The sequence below is a fragment of the Anguilla anguilla genome, chromosome 3, assembly GCF_013347855.1.
Source record: "Anguilla anguilla isolate fAngAng1 chromosome 3, fAngAng1.pri, whole genome shotgun sequence".
NCBI classification, from domain to species: Eukaryota; Metazoa; Chordata; class Actinopteri; order Anguilliformes; family Anguillidae; genus Anguilla; species Anguilla anguilla.
In genome coordinates, this window is record NC_049203.1 from 60717490 (window position 1) to 60743600 (window position 26111).

At 44.9% G+C, this 26111-nt stretch overlaps 1 protein-coding gene across 1 annotated transcript in view; it reads left to right on the forward strand.

Moving 5' to 3' along the window:
• kdrl (kinase insert domain receptor like) overlaps window positions 1-13398 on the forward strand; it is a 60084-nt gene extending 46686 nt beyond the window's left edge. Inside the window, exons 26-30 of the mRNA XM_035409395.1 lie at window positions 2172-2277; window positions 4485-4609; window positions 6398-6476; window positions 6719-6819; window positions 10360-13398. Coding sequence (XP_035265286.1) covers window positions 2172-2277; window positions 4485-4609; window positions 6398-6476; window positions 6719-6819; window positions 10360-10543 — 595 coding nt within the window. The 3' untranslated portion in view covers window positions 10544-13398. The remainder of the gene's footprint in view (window positions 1-2171; window positions 2278-4484; window positions 4610-6397; window positions 6477-6718; window positions 6820-10359) is intronic.
• The last annotated feature ends 12713 nt before the right edge of the window (window positions 13399-26111 follow it).

The following is a 26111-nucleotide window of genomic DNA, read 5'->3' on the forward strand; positions in this document are numbered from 1 at the left end:
GGGGTAATCTTGTCGTACAATCAGCTCTCACATTCTGGTAAGACCCCCAGCACACTCTGCACCCCCCCCCCCCTTTAAATGGTTCACTGAAGGAGTTAAGAAGTACGGGACTTTCCAACTTTTCAGAATTTACCCTGAGTGTGTGCACTCAATGCAAAAACCCCAAACATCTTCTGCACTTGCACACGAGCCCATGATACCCATAATATGTGTAATATGGGATACTGTTGCTCTTAATCCCCATTCATGCCCTTGTCTTCTGAATGCAAGTTGCTCTGGATAAGAGTGTCTGCTAAATGCCGGTAATGTAATGTAATGTAATGTCATGTAAGCCGCAAATTCCCTTCTTCCCCACAGTATCCCTGCCCCTGACCCCGCCCCTTCCCCTTACTGACCGCAGCCATCCCTCTGACATGAGTGATGACTAAGACCGTGAAAGAGATGCACAGCGATAAATCTGCGGTGTGTGCGCATCACTTTATCCGGTAATTTGACCCGCTAACTTAACGAGCCATTCAGGACCGAAGCACCCTGTGGAGGAATGTGTAGGACGCTTCCACAGGAATAGAAAAGGGCGGTTGCCCTCCCGCAGCTCCCCAAAAACCGCTGGCCATTTCTGCGCATTTCTGCGCAAACCCAAGGCCAAAGTAGCAATACTGAATCTCCTGAAACGCCATCTGCAGATATGCAACATGAATTCCCCAGAGATAGAGAGAGAGAGAGAGACAGAGAGAGACAGAGAGAAGAAGGTAAGCCTGCCTATTCCCACTCTCGTATTGTTGAGTTATAGAATGTCTCTGCTATTCTCTTGAGAGGCAGCCAATCATGAGCCATCATCGTTTTCGAGTTTCCGGAGAGTGTTGAAAGTCCCTCCACCGCGATTAATTAAAAGCGGAGTTATAGCAGGGGCTGTTTCCTTCACCTAATCTTTTCTGCATTGAAGAGAGAAAAACAAAAAACCGCCTGAACCCAAAGGGTCTAGGTACCCTGAACGCAAACACAGATGGAGAGAAAGGGGTAGAAGGAAGGAAGGGGGAAATGTGGAAGAAATAATGAACCATCTGCGTTGGCTGCAATTTTTCTCAAATGCCAAATCACCTCAATCTGGCACAAAGAATAATCACGGCATTAATGGGCAAATGGCGCACGATGGTGTTTGTGTGAGGATGAGCAAGAGGAGAGGAAACAGCATTGCTGGAATCAGGATGGGGGGATCGGATCCTTCGTCACAGGGGGAATCCGTTCATTGATGCCCGGCAGTTTCGTTTTAAAACACCCCCTCCCCCCCCCGGCTCCAGGGTTCCATTTCTCCAGAGTTCCACCCTGGCAGAGCAGCACCTACGTTATAGGCCACTGCAATGGAAATATGAAGCGGGACTGAGGAATCCCACATGGTCCAAGATGCTGACGGCTAGTCAGAAATGAGAGGATTCAGCCCTCCCCATTTTCACAGCAAAGATGGGGGAATGAAAACACACCCGCCATGACCGAAGCGCAACCCGCTATAAACCGCTTAGCATTGCTAGTTGGGTGACGACAATTTCGAAACAGCTAACGCGGCTTGGTGCCAGATTTGGCCACAGTGACTCTGTGGATTTGTGCTTCGCTGTAAATGTCACCATTCTTGTTGCTTGTTTCCTTAGTGCTCCGCAGAGACGTATACAGTTACATGCGCTGTGCATGCGACTGCAACAGCACTGAGTCTTCTCTGTTAGCCCGTCCAGCTCACTGTATGCCACATTGTGCTACACGTGCTGGCCGGTCTCCGGTCCACCCAATACAATAGGCAATAATCTCTCGGAGGAAAGTTTTATTTTTCCGACACAGTTTCATGGGGGGCCCGCCACAGGCCTACGCTTGGCCCTTTGATCATTGAGAAGAAGACAAACATGTTATACTGCTCCATCAAAAATTGTGACTGTGCCCAAGTCTGCATCTGCACTGTGTCAGCGTAATAGGTACCAGTGCAGCATATTTTAAGGAGGCATCTACATTGTGGCCTCATGCAGAATACATTTTATCCATAAAAGTGTTCCGTAAACAGCGTGTGGAGTATGAGTGACCTTTATACACAATAATGTGGCCTGCAGGAAGAAGTGGTTGTCGGGGAGTCGGTGTTGAGTCTGTGTTCATGCCCTGGTTGATGAAGACATCTGCTATGTGTCTCACAGATACCAGACGATGCTGGACTGCTGGCAAGGAGAGCCAGCGGAGAGGCCCACATTCACAGAGCTGGTGGAGAGGCTGGGGGACCTGCTCCAGGCCAGCGTGCAGCAGGTAAGGGGGGCAGACATCGCCGGGGTGGGTCGCCAACAACGAGCAGCAGGGTAGGATAATAGTTAAGGTCCTGGGCTTGTATCTGAGGTTTCAGGTTGAAATACCATGTGGGGCACTGCAGTTTCCTTGACCAAAGCCAAGGATTCAACCTCATAGTGAATAGTTCAATGTCCGGCTGTATAAATGAATTAGTATGCAAAAATGCTAGCACAGTAGTGCCGGTTTCTTAGCAATGCATCGTAGCAAACAATGAAATGATGTCACAGATCTGGAAAAGAGTGAGTGAGACGTTCGGGAAGCCCCTTTGATTTGCACTTGAAAGAGCTGGTGGTCAATGCAGGCACCAGGAGATAAGGAACCCTGGGGAGTGCTCCAGGTAACTGGGTGAGGAAGTCACATTCAACACGTCTGGCCTGTTTCCTTTGAACAAGAGAGAGGGGAAGAGAGGAGGGACTGAAAGAGGGGTAGAGAGGTAGAGAGAGAGAGAGAGGTGGAGAGAGAGGGAGAAGTAGGTACAAAGAGTGAAAATTAAAAGGAGAACGAGATGGAGAGATAGAGGTAGAGAGCAGGTGAGGGAGGGAGGAAGATGGAGTGAGAGAGAAGGGGACAGAGATGGGAAAGACATGAGAGGGAGAAAGAGGGGAGAAACATTAACGGAGATGGAAAGGGAGAGAGAAGGACGAAAGAGGGAGAGAGAGAAATGGGAGGGTGAAACACAGGAGAGAGTGATGCTGGCTGGAGGAGGGGGCAGGTCAGATCCAAAAAAAAGTAACCATGGCTGCTGATGCAAACCTCGCTATTTGCCGCTGGGGTTCTGGGTTCCCATCAAGCCCCGGATTCCAAAAACGGAGCACTAAACGCGTGAGTTACAGTTGTGCAAATAACAGTAGATCGTTTGGACTAATGGCAGCCGTGGTCTGGGCCTAACCCCTGGAAGACGAGCCGCTGGGCCTGGCAGTTCATCATTCACACACAGGCTCGGTGACAGAACAGAGCGATCGGGAGTGGGAACCCATCGGGGCACTGGCATGGTGTTGAGTAGAAGCCTGGGGCTCCTGTTGAAACACATGGCGCAGTTCACAAATCTTCCCCCATTAAAAGGCCATCCACTGGAGAGGTCATCCGGAGGCAAAAAGAGCTGCAAGAGATCACAGGCACTCCGGTGACTCAGATCCTGTGACATCTAGTCTAGAATGTAGAGCTTGATTTCTGCCCAGAATTAAAACCATATTTCCTGTGTAATAAGCGGCAGTTACATGAAATTGGTTTTGAAACTTGGCACAAGATAATTTCAGAGTCTCCATGCATCATAGCCATGCATGAATGAGAGCCACAGTAATCCTTCTGTGTCAGCACCTATGACTTCTGATTCGTTTTCTAGCTGGTGCAACAAATTTCATCAGAATTGCAATCAGTGGGGTGGCACCAGTAGACCTTAAAGGACTGTCAGTCAGGAATAAAATAAATAATTATGCAGCCATTGAAGAAAAAAAGACACATCCACAAGGCCAAGCGCCGAAGCATCAAGGCAAAAACACATGTTGGTTGGAGGGGGAAGATGGACTGGCTGATTTATGCCTAGAATATGTCCAGTGTTTATTTGATTCTTCCACAGAGACCCACCTTGACATAACACAGAAGTTGAATAGCTAAGTGCAAATCAGCTGCTGTGTGGGAATGATGAGTCAACCTTCATGTCCTGAGGTTATGTTCTGCCCTTCTGTAACCACAGGAAAACCAGCAGGACACTGGCCATGTTTGTAATTAGCACGTAATAATCGCAGCCACATCCTGAAGTGGTTTATAAAACATGTGGGTATGTCAGCTGTGTGCGTGGTGTCAACAGTCCTGCAAAAAAAGAACTCACTGTGACTATATTCGAGAATTCCACCATCGACCAGAATATTTACCCAGCTAACAAGTCTGTGAGATAAATATAACTTTTTCCAGATTTATTCAAATCGACCTTGATCTCTGTCGCTGATCAATCCTCCCAGTGTTGTGTTGAAAGTGTGTCTAGGTTCCTCTAGCTCCGCATCGCATTTAATTTATTTATGTTTTATCTACCTACATGTAACTCAGGTCGGTCACCTGAGAAATCAGTCAGTTCTCGGTCACAGTATAGATAGGGGGATTGGTGCCGCAAACACATCTCCCAGATTTATGACAGTGTCCCTCATGTCCTCTCCTCTCTCTGGCCTTTTCAGGAAGGCAAGCACTACATCCCCATAAACACGGGCCTGCTGACAAACGAGGGCAAGCCCTCCGGAACCACCATCGCAGAGGAGACCTCCGACACTCCCGCTTCTCACAGAGACTCGGGGAGCGTCTGGTAAGCAGGAGCCCGGATAATAACTTTTGGTTTTCAAGTCAATCCTGGAAGGTTGGGGCAAACGTTCCCAAAAAACTAAATTTGTCGCTAGGTGATAACTTTTGGTTTTCAAGACAATCCTGGAAAGATAGGACAAACGTTCCCCAAAAAACGACATTTGTCCCATTTTCCCAGATATGCCTTGAACATTATTTTTAAGTCACGTATCATACAACCCTTAAAAAAATTTTCTGAGCAGTATTAATATTTAAGTTTTGGTTTACCAGTTAAAAACCTCAATAGTGGGGGCCATTCGTGTGAATTTTACCAGGAAAGTTGGCTATGTTCATTTGATCAGGCGTTTTAATACATACATTCTGAATATTGGGAGAAAAAAGAAAAAAGCTATTGATGCATCACCTCCATGATGTTTTTATGACAAAATTATACCCCTGGGGGGATGTTACTAGTAAACCTGTATGCAACATGCCTGGAATGTTTCTCTGTGACTTTGACAGAACATTCCTTTGAAACAATTCACATGTTTAAAGACTGAGGAATGTTCTCATCATAACATTATTAACATCATCTCGCAACCAAATGGAATGCAAACCCAAATTTATCCCAGTGTTCTTTAAACGCTGTGTGTTATCTGGTAACCACCCCTTTTGGTGAGGAAACCGTCCCCTGTGAATGTCCTACTTTTCATCTGGCCTTCCAGTCTCATAATTCACCAGCAGTTATGGCTGGGCCACCTTCATTTATACTATGCGACAGTAAAATTAAACAAGGCATAAAATGATGAGAACACACATTTTTTTCAAGAAGCCAGTACTTAGATATAAGCCCATGCCTGAGTTCTCATGTACACTGTATTTATTGTTTCACATTCTCAGATTTTCACAGATAAGTTACGTGCATCTGAATTAACAGAAAAATGTTTTCATTCACCCAGTCTGTCAAATTTCAACAGGGTCCATCGTGTTTTTTTCTAATTACGAGATTTGCAAAAGTTTGAAAAGTCTTTTGGGTATTTTCAGTACTTCTGGTATGTAGCCACTCAAGGAAAAAAAACACCCATGTGCCACAAATCATGCAATCCAAATGAAAAAAAGAGAACTAAGCGGGTTGATGAAAAACGCTTTATTACGAAAATGTTTCGTAAAATCAAGTGGGCACAAAGGAAAAGTTGTACCAATAGTTCCCCTTTTTCAATTTCTAATGAATGCAGAACATTACATGTTCAACTCTCACCTGCTCCACGAGCCTCTCCTAAGATGCGTTTTGGCATCACTGGAGTCTTAATGAGAACTACGTAACCCGATAACACTGTCGCTCTGATGCAGCGGGCTCAGGACGCTGACATCCCTCTGAGGAATTTCCACTGAAACCGCAGCTCCTGATGTGGGATTCGCATCCAGTTGCAATAATATTTGTCAAGATTTTATATTTTCACAAGTTACTACCAGTGTGAGGGTGGCGGTGAAGTGAGCTGATAACATTTATCCCCTAAAGTTGCATTAAGCAGGCCCTGCGATTTCCTCCCGTGGCTGAAAAGCAAAAAATGTAAATATTTAAAAAAAAAAATATATAATATATTGTTTTAAAAGATTAACATTTCCACTGACTCAACAAAATGGTGTTATTGTTTTTTAACTGATCCAGTAATTTTATGCATTTTCTGTGTATGGTTATAGTGTTTGGGGTATAAACCCAAATGCTTTCATTAAACAAGTTTTTTTGGGAACTTGAAAGGCACTTGATGTAAATCTAAAACTACGTTTGCCTTAATTTGATTAATCCCCGCAGCAACATCAAGATCCGTCCTGCCAGCGTAAAAACCTTTGATGAGGTTACCATGGAGAGCGACACAAACGAGTCCCAGGAGGTGAGAGGCTCGTTCGTGCACACACCACGAGCACTCATCAGCAGAACAAAACACTTCTTCATGAAAAAAAAAATGTAAATATTCAGTGGAGAGGTGTTTTTTTTGCACAGGGTGGTTCATAGTTCACAGCTAGCCAGTGCCTGGGCCTTTCCTGTGAAGCCTTGAGTGTGGCTAACAGGATGGCAGGTTTAGCTTGAACAGGATGTCCTGGGTGTGATCCTTCTCCCCCTTCTGCTGGGCAGGGAGGTCAGTCTGACAGTGGGATGGGCCTGTCCTCTGATGACATGAAGACCCTGAAGCGTCTGGAGTCCCTGGCTCGGCCCTTGAGCATAATGGCTCTGGCGTAAGTACATATATAATCCACACTTTAGCGCTGTCACTGACGGGTTCCAGAACCAGAGCGCGCGCACACACACACACACACACACCTACACACACACGCACGCACGCACACACACACGTACACACACACACACACACACACATACACACACCTACACACACACACACATCTACACACACACACTCACACACACACGCACACACACACACCTACACACACACGCACGCACGCACACACACACGTACACACACACACACACACACACACCTACACACACACACTCACACACACACACACACACCTACACACACACACACACACACACACACACACACACACACACCTACACACACACGCACGCACGCACACACACACACACACACGTACACACACACACACACGCACGCACGCACGCACACACACGCACGCACACACACACACACACACGTACACACACACACACACGCACGCACGCACGCACGCACACACGTACACACACACACACACGCACGCACGCACGCACGCACACACACACACGTACACACACACACACGCACGCACACACACACACACACACACACACACACACGTACACACAGATCCACATCCCACACACACACACACACACACGCACACATACACACGCACACACACGAACACACACACACGTACACACACACACACACGCGTACACATGCAACTCAAATGCTTTTACACACACGTGCATGCACACACACATAGGTACACGCACTCACACACACACAAACAGAGAAACCCACCGACTCGTACAAACACAAACTCACCAACTCACACACATACATACACACACTCACACACACGCACACACAGACCCACAACACACACACACACACAAACCCACCGACTCACACACATAACCTCCTGCTGTGGTCGGAATGCAGATTTTTTTTAGTCTGTCCAGAGGGGGGAGGCCATGGGGTGATTTCCACATTCATAGCCATCCCCATTCAAACCCCCCCCCCCCCCCCCCCATGGGCTGCTTTTACAACTGCAGAAGGTGGCGAGAGAAAGAGAGAGAGAGCTGTGATCCAATGGAAGTACACCGCACAGTAAAATATCCAGTGTTAATTCTACTCTTAACAGAGTACATAGCGGTCCAGTGGGGACCATATGTTGTCTGGAAGAGCTGATTTAACACTGAACGTTTTCCTGCGCGTTATCCAACGCGGGACCCTGACTCCGTATCAGTGCTGGGTCCTTCAGCGCAGTGCAGCCTCTCCTCTTTAATAAAGAGCGCTGCCAGGCCTCGCTGACCCCTGTCGCTCCGGCCGCTCGGTCAGTGTCAGGAGCGCCGCGGCCTCCCAGCGACGCCCAGCTTTCACACATCACTCAGCGGACCCCGCCTGTCGGGCCCTGGTGTGAGCGGACATTAAAAGGAAAGAGGGACAAGTGCGATACACAAAGCGCCGCGGGCCCCGGGGCCCTCTAATGGATGTTATCTGGCCCGGCCCCCGAAGGCAGACGGGCCTAATATGGCTCTGTCAGCTGAAGCGAGTGGAGCGGGCTCGAGGCTAACGTTTCCCCCGTGTTTAAAAATGCAGGCTCCGACGGTCCAGCGCTGGTGTTATGACAGCGCCTGTCACGAAACCCCTGTAAATTACTCGTCCGTTGCCCGTCGCCCCGGACGAAAATCCCGCCTCGGGTTTTCGGTGATTGACATCCAGGCGATTGTTTATGATTTGGCCCAGTTGCCGAGCCGCCAAGCCAGAGCTTATCTATAAAGGTTAGCACTCCCCAGACTCAATAATTACACGTGTGGACTTTACCACATCCTTCTGCTAATGTTGGGTAACATCTGTGAGCAGCTTGAATTAATGTGAGCAGACTCACAAAATTAATAGCTTTGAACTGCAATGAATTTGGTGAGTCTGGAGAGACTGGGAGCCTATAGGCTGTTTAGAGACCGGAGGGCTGGGATGGCGCTGGACCAGGATAAGCCCACTGACCGTGTGGATCAGGTGTGCCCAGACTCTTTAACGCTGCTGTAGGCTGGGACAGAACAGACACACAGGTGACAAGCACCTTGGTTTTTCTGTTCACTTAAAAACCTGTAAGCCGAAGGGCGTGAGCTGAAGCAGAACCAGAACCCGGCAGCGGAACACAATCTCCGTGAGGCAGGGGAAGGGGACTTTCTGCTGCACAAAAAAATAAAAACTTTACAAATGCTATGAATAATCGTTAATTGCTTTCAAAAACATTTCAAGCTGGACCGAACACAAAAGAGTACCATAATAAATCGCCAAAACATAAATGGGATGACTGGGGAGGGAGTTGGTGCAGAGTCTGATATGAATTTACGAGCCCTTTTTCCACCCCCCCATCCCCTCCCCCCCCCCACACACACACACACACACACACATACATGATTAATGACACTCTTTGGAACCCAAATAAACATACCGCAAGGGCATGGTTACATTAAATACATTCTGTCTCCCTTCTCTCAGCAACCATTGTCTCTGCCTTCTACGTCCCCCCTCATTCCATTAAAGCAGCTTGTCCTCAGTCCGAAGCCTCCCTCCACATCCCACACGACACACACGCTGGGGGGGGGGGGGGGGGGGGGGGGGGCGAGGTTAGGAATCCACTACTAGCGGGCACAGCTGTACCCATCATGCCATGGGAAAAGAATCGCTGTGAGGGCACAGATTGAGCTGAGCATTGAAGAGAGGGAGCTCCCCTGCGGAGTGCCTACTCCATCACTGTCACCTCTGACCTCTGGGGGTGTCATGAGGCCATTCCTTGGCTGCTGGGTGCCCCCAGCCCCACACCCCTTTGCGCCCCCCCGTCCTAACTGTGCCTTTGTGCTGCAGAATTCCACCTGCCACGCCCTCATTCTCCCAGCACACACGCTGTGGGGCCACTGCCGGTCAGAGTGCGAATGGCAGCCATTTTGCATTGTGTCAGAGTTCTGTAAATGGTCCTAAGCAGGTCAGTCTGTTCAAATATTATTACATTCTTGTCTCCCTCAGCCAAGCCCGCCCCCCCCCACCCCAAATAACGACAGGCAAAAAAAGACCACTGAACACTGCTTAGTTTACATGAGGGGTAATCTTTTAAAGAGGTATGAAAGGATAACTGGGGTGCGTTAAGCACATCACGATGGCCCTCTAAAAACTTAAAAAGAGTAAATAAGGCAGCAGCAATAAAGTAAGCTGTTATATGTCATATTAGAATTCCCCTGTGGATGGAAATGCGCACGCACATTCTCACACACCGTATACTTTCAGACAGACAAACATATGTGCACACACACTCGTACACTCGTGTACACACACACAGACAAACACACACTCATGCACTCACACACAGACACGCACGCACTCATACACTCATGTGTTAACCCACACACAGACACACACGCACACACACACTCGTGTAACTCACAGACACACACACACTCATGTGTATACACACACACACACACACACTCACATGCACACACGTGCACTTGTATCCCAGTCGCTGTCTCTTATCAAGCCCCTAATCCCTCTTTTCCAGGATGAAGGCCGTGAGTAAGAGCAAGGAGTCGGTGCTGCAGGAGGGGGAGAAGGAGAAGTTCCAGCCCCCCGTCCCCGACCTGGACCTCAGCCTGGAGGACTCGTCCCTGGACCCAGGCTTGGAGTGCCACAGCCCGCCCCCCGATTACAACTATGTGGTCCGCTACTCCACCCCTCCCGTTTAGTCCCGGCCCTGTCACACCCCATCCAGGTCGCCACCACCCTCAGCCAAGCGTGCGCCCCTATTGGAGAATCCGACTGACTGTCTCAAGACCCCAAACCCCACTCCAGTCCCAACCCCTCTGCCCCGCCCTGTCTGGACCCTGCAGTCTCCCAGAGCGCCACTCTTCCCCTTTTCATTTAGATTTTTTCCTATCATATTTTTTTTAAATCTGTCTCTTCCCTCAGTGCAGCTACCTAGGAATTTTAAAAAACAAAGCAATGTGCCACTTTATTACAGCTGACAGAACAAGGAAAGAACACAGAACCCTGAGACAGATATCCCCCCCCATCCCAAAGTTCAAAGTTCAAAATCTGCACTTTGTCCGTGTCTGCTTATCCTCCACCAGGACTTTTTCAAAGGAAAGCCACCTGTTTGGGGTTGCCCCCACTGACATTCAAAGGCAGTTCACCTACAGCTTCCACAGGGTTCTAGTCCAGCCCAACAGAGGGTGCTGCTGGACATTCTACAGACCAATATGATGTCCATGCTTTCGGCATGAAGACATGCTCAGGTATTTAATGATCTACTGTGAAAGCTAATGAGAACAAACAGATCCCTAGTATTGTACAGATTCATTTGCGGATTGTTCAGCCAATCTCTCTGTTGTCGGGTATTAAAGGTTGGCCACGTACGAGATGTGTGTCTTCGTAACCAAGTTACGCCCAGGTGGAGGAGGGCAGGATATAGGGGTGGGCTTATTATATTGTAAATATATTTTCTAAAGAAATGGAAACTGGAAAAAAAGTTTAAAATTTAATATTATTTTCGATGTGTATTTTTGTTATAAACAGTATTCTCTTGGAGATAGCTATACAAGGATGAAAAAGAATATTTTGAAAAAAGGTATTTTAAAAACGGGAAAAAATCATAAAAACATATTTCTTTACCTGGATCTCGCATTCACTCATGGTTTTTAAAAGCTACTGTCAGAGTGAGAGAATGAGAGAGAGAGAGAGAGAGAGAGAGGGAAGTCTCTGAATTATTGATAGTGCAGTCAGAAAGCATTCCCCACACCAACAGCCTAATATACTGAATTCCCCAGTTTTTTCAGGAAACCAGTCATGTTTTGGTTGGATCGGCTGGCCATAGTGGCTCGTTTAATTTCTATTACATGGGTTAAAGTGCACCTAGGGTATTTCTCCACACAAAAAAAACATCACATCATTCTCCAGCCATTCCTTTGTTTTTTTTTAATGATTGTTTCTCTTGGATGGTTTAATAAGCAATAAAACATTAACCAGGGGCAGTGTGTTTGGCTGTGCCTGCCCACACAGTTTCATGTAAATGGCCATCATGAAGCAGGATTTCTGTCACGATTTTCTTTGTGCTTCCAACCAAACTATTTCCCAGAATTGAACCCTTTCTGAAAAGACACCCAGGTGCCCTTTAATCCGAGGAACCACAGGTGGACTTACTCATTGTTAGGTCGATCTGTACCACAGTATGTGGTCCCCATGCAGGCCGGCAGTCACACAGAAACCCCCTCAGAGGTTTGGGTCAGTGTAACTGTAAAAGGGAACAAGCCCCAGGACCTGGCCGTCTGCCCTACTGCACGCTGAACCGGACCTCCATCCACGCCTGACGTGTGGCAGAACTGGGGGGAAACAATCCCCCATTCTATTACTGTTTTTGTTTTAAATCAAGTGAATAATTAATTGGTGTCCTTTCCTCTAGCCCCTGTGGCTGGCGGTTCATGAGGAAAAGGCTCTGTGTGTTTCTGTGTGAGAACAGCTGAGCACAGGTGTAATTGTGTGACATGCGAGCGTACGTCACGGCAAGTGTTTATTTTTGTTTGTACAATGCTGGTCAGAAACAGTGACCATAAGATTAGTATTACAGTTTGCTGCAGAAAGCAGCAGTGAAGAGATAAACTATGCATATTTATTCAGGAAGTATATCTGTCACATACAGTTCAAGGATCAAATGCAATGTAATTTAAATTCCAAGCTGTTAAATGTCAACCAAAGGATTGTGTGCCCTGAGCAACTCTTGTATAAGAATTACTAACATTCCATTTTTTATTTCTTTTATAATGAGAAAAATCTTTTGTGATGTTTTTTTTTTACGCTGCTGTATACACTATGGTTACAATAGGAAGAAATGTAGTTGTTTTCTTCTGTTAACAGGAATGTCTATATTGAGTTTGGTAACAGATTCAATTTCTCGTACTAAAAACGTTACTAAAGCTTGCAGGACAGGCCACAGTTTCTGTGTCACGTGAGCACTGAGAGTGTAGAGAGCAATTCAAAGGCTGGTCACGATGAACGCATCACCATAAACAGAACTTTGTGTTAAAAAGCTGAAGGTAGCAAAAAAAAATAAAATGAAGGAAAATAACGCAGCTAATAAGGATGCGGTTGATAAATGCTGTTTCTCCTCAACGTTGTAGCACGTGAACCTGTATCCTGCGCGAGTCTGTGTTGGAAACCACTGGTTTTAAGATCAGGGTGAATCTTGTGACTGTTGGACCCAGGAATGCACAAGGAAGTAATTTCATCAGCTGACCCTGGGTCTCCTCACACAGAAAGTTTGAGTGGCCAGTCATGTATTCCATAACCACTACTCTTGGAAGTGCCAGTAAAACTCTTTAGAAAAAACCAGTGCAACATCTGGACAGTTGAATACTGCCAACAGTTGTTTGTATAAACAGGCTGATTGGTTTGGATACCAAGTATGGAGAAAAATGTATGCACTGATGATATTGTCTTTCTTACGTAGTTTTATAAATTTCTATTCAAAATGTATTATGTATTTTTTATTATTAACCATGTATAAGGAAATAAATAAATGAATAAAGATCTATATATTTATACATTACTTATGATTCCGATTAATATTTTTCTGTTTTCTCTCCATTAAATTTAAGATATTTGCATCAGTTTGTATTCATCAGTGTGAGGAAAACACCTTGCCCCATAAATACCCAGTGTCACTTGCATAGAGTACTGAAGCAAAGACCTTAGATTCAATGAGCCAATCATCTGGAGGCCCATCTGTTACTTCAATGGCAGCCCATAATGGTGTCCTGTGATGTCACTTCCTGTGTTCTGGAAAAGTCAGCTGGGTGGAATCTATGAAAACTGCAATAGTCTCTAATAGGACCCCCATTGATTTGTGCCTGGCAGAGCCTGGCCTCATTTGATGCCACACAAATCTGTGCCAAGCACCGTCACTGAGGTGGCACTCTTGTGAACAAATCTGAACCTTAACTCAAACTGACTGTACGAGAGCTTACGATCATCATACTAAGGCATTATATCTTGTGTGACATGCGCTTTCCCAGTTATTTTCTTTTTCCCTGTTAATTTACATATTTTTGGACTGTCCTGAAAGTAGCTGCAATGTCTTTTGTGGGCTTGAGCAAGATTTCAACCTCTCCTATGCAGATTCTCCACATATCAGCAATTGACCTGCAACAAGGTTACGTCCCATGGCCAATGTGATTTTGCAATCTCAGAAGCAATTATGTTATATGGCTTTGTGTCTTTCAGTGGGCATAAAAATAAATGCAAACAAATAATGTTAAGTATTTACAGTTGTGTTAAGCCGTTTTATCTGTGATTGCAATTTTTACATGATTCCAAATACTACTGAAGAAACATGATGAATGTGAAATGTGGACAAGAACAGAAAATATCAAAACATCTGCAGCTCGGTGTGTGTGGAAAGCTTTCTGGCACACGTGTGAGAATGAGGGGTGTGGGTTTTGGGTTTTGGGGGGCTGGGGGGTCGAGTTAGGCGTGTGTCACCAGCACGCGCCCCTCCTTGCCCCGTAGTACATGGAGCTATGAGACACCCTTCCTGTGCAGGACGGAGTGTCGGCAGCCTGTCTGTCACCATGCCGGGCCAGGAAGTACCTCTTACTCATGACCGTCAGGACCGGGGGGGGGGAGGAGGGAGGGGGGATGCCACCAACAGGTCCTTCCTGTGGCGCAACAATGCCTCTCCAGCACTGGTATGGGGAGTACCTGTGGGAACATCACATGGGAGGGGGGGGGGGCTGCAGAGGCAGGGGGTGGGGGTGGGGGGGGGGGGGGCAGGGAAGGGCCCTAAACTGTCTCCTCCCGTCTCGTCGGATTTACAGTGTTTACCAGACGGTGACAACCATGGGAGAACACCACCGCTGTCCTCACGGAGGACGGCAACGGCAAAAAAAAAAAAAAAAGAATGAACAATTTTTCAGCATCCCCTGTCAGCCTGGGATGTAGACTAAGCCTGATGCCCGGAATGCTGTTAGGTAAACAAACAATGGACGGATGCTCTTTGGCGGGGCGGGGGGGGGGGAGATGCGGGAACCCGTCCATAAAAACTGGGAGGACGCACACGCATACCTATGACTTTTCCGCATTGAGCTCGGAGCAGAAAAAGTCACAGGACCCCCTGGGCCCGGGCCTTCCTCCGCGGAGATCGCTTCTCCTGGTGTGTGCTGCACAGTCAAACGGCTTTCAACACAACCGCTTTTTATAATATTTAATAGCATAGTGTCGTGAAAAAAGCATTCACCCCCTTCCTGATTCTCTTTTTTGGTGCATATTTGTCACACTAGTTAATATCAAACAAAGGGAGCTTGAGTAAACACAAAACAAAATATTTTTAAATTATTATTTATATTACTTTTTTCACATGGGTGATGTCGGTGTTAAATGACTTTTTTCATTAAATCAATTAAATAATTTTAAAAATGTGTTCTGTGTTCTCTCAGTTTTCTCTTTGTATAATATTACATTTTCTCTAAAGATCTAAAACCATTCATTGTGATAAATATGCAACAATAGAGGGAATCAGGAAGGGGTAGATACTTTTTTCATGGCACTGTATTATTATTATTATTATTATTATTATTATTAAAAACAAATGCAGATGCTTCCATACAGGTGTACTGCATGATACAATTAAGCAATTAACAGCCTATCATGCTCTGTGGCATGTATTAAAATGCTAAGCAGGCCCAGTTAAGCTCAATTTTGGATCAGGATGACAAGAGGAAAATATCAAAGTTTTTTTTTTTTTAATGGGGGTTCATTATTGGGGCACAGATGGCAGGAGATACAGTCACAAAGTCTGCTCAACTGGCTTGTGTTTCAATAACAACAGTGACTGTAGTGGCATCTGCATTTAGATCTATGAGAAAAACATCAGTAGATAGGTCATGCTCAGACTGCGTCCGTATGAACAGTCCATCGACAACTGCATAGAGAGGGATATCATGGTAGGGTTGCAGTTCATAAACCCCTCATTACAAAAACGAATGCACATTTGAGTGTACAGTGATGCAAAAACCATAGGCACTGGTCTACAGAGATGTGGGGGAAAATGATATGGTCAGATGAGTCATCCTTCACCATATTTTTGACAAGTGGGCAAGTGCATGTGTGGTGTACACCAATAAAACAGTACTGGCCTGAATGCTTGACCCCTACAGAGAGGGGGTCCAGTGGCTCTGTTATGCTGTGGGGGGCATTTTCCTGGAATGGTTTGGGTCCACTTGTCCCCTTAGAGAGAAGGGTCACTGCAAATCAATACAAAGTTATTCTGGGTGATCACCTTTATCTTATGGTGAAACATTCTATCTATTCTATGACAATAGGGTATCCACAGGGCACGAGGGGTCACTGAATGGATTGATGAGTATTAAAATGATGTTAATCATATACTATGACCTTCGCAGTCACCAGAACTCAACCCAACTAAACACGTATGGGACATTTTGGACTAACGTGCTAGACCGTGCTCTCCACCGCAATCATCAAAACACCAAATGAGGGAATATCTTGGAAGAATGGTGTTCCTTCCCTCCAGTAGAGTTTCAGAAATTTGTAGAATCTATGCCAAGGCGCATTGAAGCTGTTCTAGTGGCATGTGGTGGCCCAACACCTTACTAAAACATTTTATGTTGGTTTTTTTCTTTAATTTGTCACCAGTCTGTATATAAAATAAATTTTTAAATGCCAGGCATACAGCCAAGTTGGCAGCTACTTCAAAAACAGGCAAGGGTTTTTTCTTCTACTGTACTTTCCTGCAGTTTTGTCAGGATGAACATCATTTTTTAATGGGAACACATGAAGTGGAGCAGAATAGAACTTCATTCCTGACAGTGACAGCCTCTTTGTTCAGGGTCACTGAGAATATGAGATGATGACCATAATTGTTAATTTTGTGTATCATTACCACATACTCACTCATTTGTTTATTTTTTTCCATAGTCCAGCTCAGGCAACATTCTTGTATCATCTCACATACTGACAAGGAGGCAGGTCTGATCGTTCAGTCAGCTGTACATATAGAATATAAGGGTGGTAAGTACTAAATCTGATTTTCCAAAGCCTACATCCTTTTGGGGAAGGGTGTCGTTCGTCAAAAGGGATTTGTGGTTTCAACAAGAAACAAAGATTTATACTGTACCCAGAACCTCCATTGATAACATTCTTTAACATAAGGGAAGCACAGACCATTAAAACTCAATAAAAATCAAGTGAAATTCCCTGAGTTCTCAACCATGTATTTCCTTCAATCAATGCCTCCTGTGAATAACCCTTTATTAGTACTTCTGAAGGGTCTCAAAACATCCTGGCTGCGTCTAATTAAAGAACCTCATCAAACTGAAATCTGTTTTTGTTTCTGTCCTCAGACAATTGGACTCGTGTAAATCCCAAATTCCCACTTCCACACTGCCTCCCCTTCCCAAGCCAAATACGGCCCCCCAGCCGAAGGACGCAGAGTTAATCGCTCAAACGGAGGCAGTGTGTCGCGGGGCGTCTGTGAAACCCTGCCAAGCACGTTCTCTTAATCAGACGGAAAGCAGCGCAGCTGGAAATGCTATCACGGGCCTGCTCCGGAGGGGCCTGACGTACTCATGATGGGCAGCGATATTCAGTCCAGCAACGCCTGGCCTGGGGGGATGTCCGCCCGTGGGTCCGGCCCAAAAAAGGTGAGGGCAGGAGGTGGCGGGGGGGGGGGGGGGCTGGGGGCGCGGGGGGGGCGGTGCTGAGAACAATGGGCCAGGATGTCACCTCCTGAACCAGGGGAGAGGGGAGCACTCTCACACGTGCGGATCAACCTCAACCCCAAAACCTTTAAGCACGACGGCAAAGCGAGGAAATATCAGAGACCACTGAGACCATACCAATAACAAACCGGGCCTAAAAAAAGACATCCCCAAAATGGATCAGAGAACACCTTGGGCTAGGGGAGTAGGAGGGAGGGGGGGGGGGGGGGGGGCATAGAGTCCATCCACCGTTAAGGGAACCAGAAAAGAGGACAAGGGTCTGGGGGGTACTCACACTGACCTCCACAAAGACCTCTGCTGGTCCTCACTCTCTATCAATGTAGTGAGGACACCTGCTGGACAGTTTTTAAAATATTTGCGCAGCCCATGAGCCTATTGTTCGAAAGCACTTGCACGGCCCCAAAGCCTCTTGCATCACAGCAGATGAAAGTTAAAACGTGCTCATCCACGAGAACTCAACGTATATGTCTGAAATAAGTGGGTTTCACTAATACCATATTTAAAGCTGCATATGGCTTTCCTTGAACTTGACTCTTTGGAATGCCCCAGAACAGATGGAAAAGGCCTAGGGGACCAACCAATCACAGGCCACTTTCAGGATACCACACTAAGGCCTCTTATGTCCTATGTTAAATGTACTAGGACTCGAGGAACAATGTTGTGTCATGTATCGTAAACACCGGCATGCCAAAAGGTCTAACCCGCACACTGCCATCCTCTGCCTGGGTCATCACAAAAATATCCTGTTTCAGACCAGCCTGATAACAGAGCACCACAACAACAGTGAACCTGAAGGGCTGGAAGCTAACCTTGACCGCAGCACAGAAGGCTGCACCCCCAGGAGCCTGACTGACAAAATCTGGATTCAGTTTCAAATCATTATATCTCATGTCCATGGCCAGCTGTTCTTTGCATCCAGGATAACTAGCATCTCCGTCAAAACCAAGCACAACAGGATTAGATTTAATACACTAAGGGTTGGTACTTTAAGGGACAGGCGATACAGTAAAATATGTGTTCTTATCCAAATATATAGAATAAATACATCTGTTTAGTACAATTAAAATTGTGGTGGTGTAGGCTGTTCTGCAGGTGGTATAGCGGTATACACCAAAGAAAGACCCAAGCAAACTTTCATTTCATAGAAATACATACAGCACATGCAATATACCAATGTCATATATTTGGCCTGCTGGCCTTCCCTTGGGAAGTTTTATTGGCATTCTGTAAAGTCTGATTATAACCCATACATCAAGCACTGTGAAAAAATCGTCAATGATGTCGGTCACTATTGGTCTAAATAACCACATTCAGACACAGGCCTCACAACAATGCAGCAAGCATTGTGGGAAAAAATGCGTTCAGGTCTTTGATGTCGACCACTCTTGGTCTAAAAGAAAACCACACACAGACACAGGACTCACCACAACATCAAAATGATTCCAGACATGTACAAGATTCAGCATGAGCAATATTTAAAAATTTAAAAAAAAAAAAAAAAAAAAAGGAAGTCTCAACTGAAATCCAGATTTTTTTAAAGCTGTGAAGACAAACACATTGCTAAAAACCTGATGCTTGGAAAAGCCATTAAGCTGGGTCGAGCCAAGGGCAGATTTCTGCACTAGGGGTTCTGTGTGGCGTCGGAACCTCTCACTCTGAAGGGCGATACCCCTGTAACGGTCCCAGCGCACCTGAACAAGCCTGGTTACTTTCGGAAAGCGAAACCGTTTCCAGACGGGAATAGAATATATTCTCGCTTCGTGCCCCTCCGGCTTTATGCTATGACAGCCAGTCTAATGTGTAACAGAAATTGGAAAAAAAAAAAGAGATTAAACAAGGGGAAAGGGAATGTATGTTAAGTCTCAAGAAAAGACCATATTACAAGCAGTTTAGAAAACAAAAATGGACTGTGGACCCAGGAACTGTAATCACAGGCAAAGGGGAAAAGCAGTTGCTAATTCATTCATAAATACTGAACAGTAACGTTACGAGCACGAGGCAAGGGCAACGGCAGAGCCTGGCGCAGAGTCAGCGGAGACGTAAACCTCCACAAGGCTGGGCTGCGAAACCATCTGGCGGCTTGTTCGCACACACGCCACAAATCTGATTATGGCTGCTGGTGGCCGGGCCACATGAATGCGTGAACCACCAACCACCCCCCCCCCCCCCCCCCCAAAGAAAAAATATTTCTGGCCTGTGCGTATGAGGGGTGCTAAGAGATAGAAGCCTGGTCTTCATCATCAGCCTGTTGGGAGCCCAAACACACCTACAGCACCAACACCAACCACAGGTGGGTACGCCTGTTCCCCTGATGGAAGCCGCAACTTCGTGAGATCAGACCCAAGTGGTCCTGGGGGGAGGGGAGGGGAGGGGAGGGGGGGGGATTAGCACCAGAGCTCACCACAAACATGTGTTTGTGCTCATGAAAAAGCTCTGGCATTTTTTTCCCAGGCCTCTCTGGTGTTTCAACATCGCAAGTCTAACTTACGCCTCTCGCATGCTCTCGGGCAGATAACGGGACGACACCCGTCTGCGGGTTTATCTGGCATTGCTCATCGGACAGGGGCTGGGAAAATCCGCAAACTCTTTTCACTAGCAAACTTCTCAGCTGAGATACTGGTGTTTATGTGCTCCTGAAGCTGCAGTGGATGCACAGCATGCCAAAAAAAGATCTAAGCCGAAATGTCGAAATCCAATTTTTTAATAGTAGTTTCGTCTCATGAGCTCATGTTTCCAGTCGACTATGAATGGATAAATAAGGAAATGCCATTTCTTTGAAGTGCTCATCTATATTGTGCAATTTCTCTCTCTTAACTTGATATCACTTCCCCGGTGGCATGCCAGTTAGATGCACATAAAGACGGTTTCACAAGCGTGTCATTGCTTAAGTCACAAGCGTGTCATTGTGAGTTCCTAAATCCTTGTTGCACTGCTTTCTCATTCGTGTCACACAAGGGAAAATTAACTAAAATTAGAAAGTGACTTTTGAATGAGTTCCTTTTCTGTGAGCAATCAGCCAGCCAACTGTACACTGTGCAGTGCTCAGACATGGTGTGTTCTCCACTGAATCCTTCTCAGGCCTGCCACTTTCTGCTGATCATCACACCAATCTGAAACACGTTTAATTAAACTCATTAGTTATTCATTAAATATTAAGGGCCTAATTCAGACCGGAGTTTATGTGTATTTTCCGTGTAATTCTCTCTCTCTCGCAATGCTGAGTTCTCTGGAAAGTGCACATAAGTGCAGGTCTGAATTTGGCCCTAAGACATTATTTTACATCTTCTCTGTATTTTTTTCACCAACACTGCATTTCCTGAGAGCAAGAATGTGGTCTAGTGGTGGACAATGTAAGCATGTCTAAACTGTCAAATATGCCTTACACAATGCTCAGTTGTAAAGTTTCACACTGAACTTCAAAGAAGATTTAATTAAAAAAATTAAAAAAAAATTTAAAGACTATGCAATCCCAGAGATACAATTATTATTCTGCTATTATTTTAAATTGTGCTTATGTCATGTGCGAACAGGAAGGGGACTTCCAAAACAGAACTGTCTGTTTATCATTGAAAAATAGCTCTTAAAAAGAATTTTAAGATGGAAACATCCATCAAGTAAGTCAAAAAATTCTGTGGACACACTCTGTGGACATGTGTACAATCAACAGACCATTGGCGGTCACTGTGTAAATATGTCAAAACATTTGAATTTAACATAACAGATCTGCTCAATGTAGCTCTTATTCCCACGTCCGGAATCGAATCTCATCGTGCCAGTGTCGACTGCGGCCAGACACACTGGACGACGCTTACCCGGCGACTGCATCTCCCCCAGTTTTGGAGGCTTCAGTAGGCAGGGATCCTCGTCTCATCGCCCTCCAACGACCCCCCGTAGCCGTGCTAATCCCGCGCTAAAGGTCTTAGCCAATCAGGCCTTGACAGTCTTCCTCTGACTCACCTCTGCACAAGCAGGACTCGACAGCTGCCGTGTGATACAGGCCTGGAGTGCTTCAGAGCTCTCTGCGCTCTGGTGATTCCGTAGTGAAGGTCCTGACAATGAGCGTTGATATCTACAACTGGGCATTCAAAATTGGTGAGAAAGAGGAGGAAAAGAGCATTAAATTTAAATTACCACTAATTAGTCGTGAATTACATGACCACTGTTCATTATCTGATTAAATCGAAGAACTGGGGAGGGGGGGATTGACTGGACAGCTACATTAGACACCTCACATTCGAGGAATAGTTATTTGAGGAAAGGCACAAGCGATTCAGTCAAAATAAATCAAACATTTCTACAATAAAATTGCAAACTTTATTTTTTTCATAAAGTTAAGTCTTTTCGTAAGCCCTTCTGCAAAGCTTTGCTTCAAAAGAACTACGAGAGAAGATTCGGTCACAGGGTAGCTACTTTGCACCAGCATGATTGTGCCTAGTGCACCAGACTGAAACCTGACCACTAAAAAAAGAAAGTACATTTTCTGATGAGGTGCAGGGATGCCAGCATTGTCCAGTAAACCTATGTACACTTGTCATGTGGACACAGTGCAGATGGTGAAAATTTTGGAGATGGAGGTTGAGGATGAAATGATTGCTTTAAACTGACCTCTAAAAGACAACATGACTCTCAAAATGGCTTTGACTGCAAGCCCCCTCTGGTGTATAAACAAATGTGCTTCTACATGTTTTTTAGCTAAAAACTTGTTATCATTACCAATTTGACATTTTTTAAATATCAGATAAACTTTATAATTATACTTATAGTACGTACAGCTTGGTTTGTCTCTGGACTTAGCTCTAAATTTTAAATATTAACATGAAACAACACAAGGCACACATTAAGTGTGCTTCCTTTTTGAAAATTCTTAACATCCCAGTTAAAAAAAAAATACTTTTCCTGGCTCTGTACAAAATACTTACTGCCCTTAAGACTTTAGACAGCACGTAGAGAAACAGGGGTTTGAGGGAGAAAAAAAACTTTGTTCCTACACACCAGCAAACACCCCTTCCTGTTATCCTCTTGGCAAAAAAACAGAGCATACTTTTTTAACCTGGCTTGCGCACCCAGCATCCTGTTTGAACTTGAGAAGGCATGTGAAGAAGTCACATCCGCACAGCTAATTGAAAGCAATTGCCAGCTCCATCAGCTCTGGGGGCCTGCAGAAAACAAACATATTGCTAAAAATATAGGAGCGAGGTCACGTGACCACTTCTCCTGCTGGGAGGCCTGGGGGAGGGGGGAGGGGGGAGGGGGGGGTCAATACTCCATTTGAAACATCCCTCCAGTTATGCAACTGCCATTCCTCTGTGTTCCTCAAGCTGGCTGCTCTCTCACTACCATCACTCTCACACACCACCTGCTTCCAGTCACAACTGGAGCAATACCAAATATCACCACCATTGTGTTCCTTTTACATGTACTCGCTTGTATTTGATGTCAAAATTAATTAACAGTTTTAGCAATGTCACTCTTACAGCTTACTGGCTTCCTCGAGCATTATTAGAGGATCCAAGAGGTAAATTCTGTTTGTTCTGTAGTTCTTATTTTTCGGGGGGGGGGGGGGGGGGGGGGGTCCATTTTCTTTTTCTCCCCAATTTGGAACCACGAAGTGGAAATTAATATACATGTAGTCTCTTCAAGTAATCTATCCTTAATTTCTGAATCGACTTCAACTGTGAAGGTAAGCATGTCGTGCAAGTACAGAAATCTGATGGTGAAGGAACAAGATCACCCAAAACGCAGCACATTCAAATGGATAAATTTCCGCTTTATAGGTAATGTGGAATGGCACTGACGAGTGACCGCAATCGCTTGCAGCTTCAGTTGAATTTAATTCTTGGGTGTGCTGATGCTTCTGGGCATGGCCTTTCAGAACACACCAGGGTTCCGTTCAGCAGTTGTCCCAATAAGCTGGCTGGCCCCTGCAAAAACCTGTTAGAACTGGCTCTGCCAGACGGGGGACTGCCAAGAACATCATCAGTGGACCTCCACTGTTTTTCCAGAAGAATCTCCCATACTAGATATGAGTGCTGCAGTAATGTAGTGTTAGGAACAGAGAAAATAGGATCAGGAAGGAATTTCACTCCAAGTGAGAATGTGTCAGAGGAATGTAAGATATCTTGAAATGTCATGCTCTTATGACCTCAAGTAGTGCTTCTCTGTGTGTTTTCATGCACACGTGGTGTTGCATTGATTATTTTAATTGAAATACAGTATATGTTGGTGCTTTCCTGGCAAAGTGTCCTTTAGAAAATATATTTTATCTTATATCACCTATTTTTTATTTTATTATTTTATTTTATTTTTTTTAATTTTTCTGGGTTTATTTGTGAGCATCTTTTTATTGGATATATTAGTTACACTGGGGTATCCAAAATGTCAGAAAGAAGAGACAATACAATATATAAAATGGAAAGGTATATGGGGAAAAAAGACATTTCTAAATTATAATAGCTCTCTCATACAATATCTTCAATGACACTTGCCCGTGCCTGAGCTCACTGTAGCCTAGCTGAAGACCGTTCATGAGCAGCAATGCATAAACCATTAGACACCCAGGTAGTCATGAGTGGCACAGGGTAGGTTAGGAATAAACCACTGCTGGAGTGTCGTCTTCTCTGCTGCAGTAAGAGCAGCCAAAAGAAGTCTGCAGTGAGGAACAGAGAGCTGCAGTGAGGAGCCATCAATCACGGGAAAGAGGTTGAGGGACGCTGTCATATGAATGGCTAGGGTATTTGGACAATACGGTGGCAATATCACACCAAAAATTGTTGATTTTAGGGCATTCCCAAAACAGATGTAAAACAGTATCATCAGTTATTGATTTGCATGTATGTCAGTAAGAGTCTAAGGAAAGTTTCATTTGAAACCGTTCCAATGGAGAGGTATATGTCCTATGCATGGGTTTATAGTGGATGAGTTGGTACCAAATTCCCGGAAGAAATACCCCTGGCATTTTAGATTCCACAGAAATTCATTAACATCAGTCTACCTACCATTGAAACGGAAATGTTCAAACTTGATGAATCTTCGGAAACTTAAGGGACGTGAGCATGAACAATACCTTGGCAATGAACGCTTTGTCTTGTAAAATAGCACCAGAAACTCTTGTTACTCTTGTTAGTGAACCGCCCAGTGTTAAGAGCCAAAGCAAAGCAGGAGCCAAGTATCGGGTTGGTAAATCTGGAGATTGAGTGTTGAGTGTTTCAGAATGGCACCTGATATCCAGTATGGCAGAGATTATACTGGTTTTCACAGAGATATTTTGTGAAATAGGTTGAAGTTGATAGAGTCCTATGAATAATGTATGAGCTACTTAGAAATTATACAAAAGCAACCGATGGTACCTACAGCCACTACTCGCAACAGCTAAAATGCAACTGAAATATAGCAAAAAATACACTTCAGCTATAATAACAAATTCAGTGATGGATATAATCTATGGGAACTTTTCAGTGGGCTCTATAATGTTTGGGACAGATTATTATTTTTATTATTGCTATGTATAAAAAGTGCTGCTATCTACATGGAGAAACCAAAAAAAATTCTTAACATACCCTTTCATAGAAGCTGAGAATCTACAGTTTAACCACATGTGCATGTTTGATTGCAAATATAAAATTCAGAGAAACAGAGCCACAGCAAGAAAATTATGTTTTGTCCCAAACATAATGGAGCTCACTGCATAAAACAACTCACATGCTTACCGTTCCCACCACTGGAGAAAAAAAACACACAAGAAGTGTTTTGACCAGTTTTGACATAACCAGGAAACCAGAAAGAACAATTTTATGCTTAACAAAATGCAACCATCTGGTGCATCCAGCAGAGGAAATTCAGACAAAAAATCTGATGAGTGATGCCTGGCATCTCTGGATTCAGCCTAGTCAACTTCATGTAGCTGTCAGAGGTATGCCAATGTGCACATCATTATCACAGAAACTCATTTACTGGCTTTTCTGATTTGTTTTCCGGAATTTCATGATTTATTACGTTTTCTCGACTAGATGATCTTTGACTTGTTCAGTAACTAGCAGACAGCGGAATCAAATCAAGTTATCTATGTTCATATATGTTTATGAAGGATGCCAGACATTCCCTAAAGTAATATGAATAGATTCTGGACTGTATTTTATTGATTATTTTATCTTTTGAGGGGCACAGATCATGAAATTAAACTTGTTCTGACATATCTACAGCATGAAGCATTTTGATAATTACAGATTTTTATCCATAGTCACTGAATTTTCAACCTTCCGACTAAAGTCGATGTCATCACACTATAAATCACACGCAAAGTAGGCCTAGTGTCGCAGTCAAAGGTTCAGAAGTCTGCGAGGCTACATACATTTTAACTTGATAACTCACTTTCGTGGGAAGATTGAATGCGCCGCACATTGTTTTGGTAAACACTGCCCTCTCCTGGGGGAAAACTGCACGATGGCTGTTAGAGATGTCCTGTGGAGCAATTTTAGTAAAGGCAGGCATGAGACTGGATTTTACCCATTTTACTATGGTATGATTC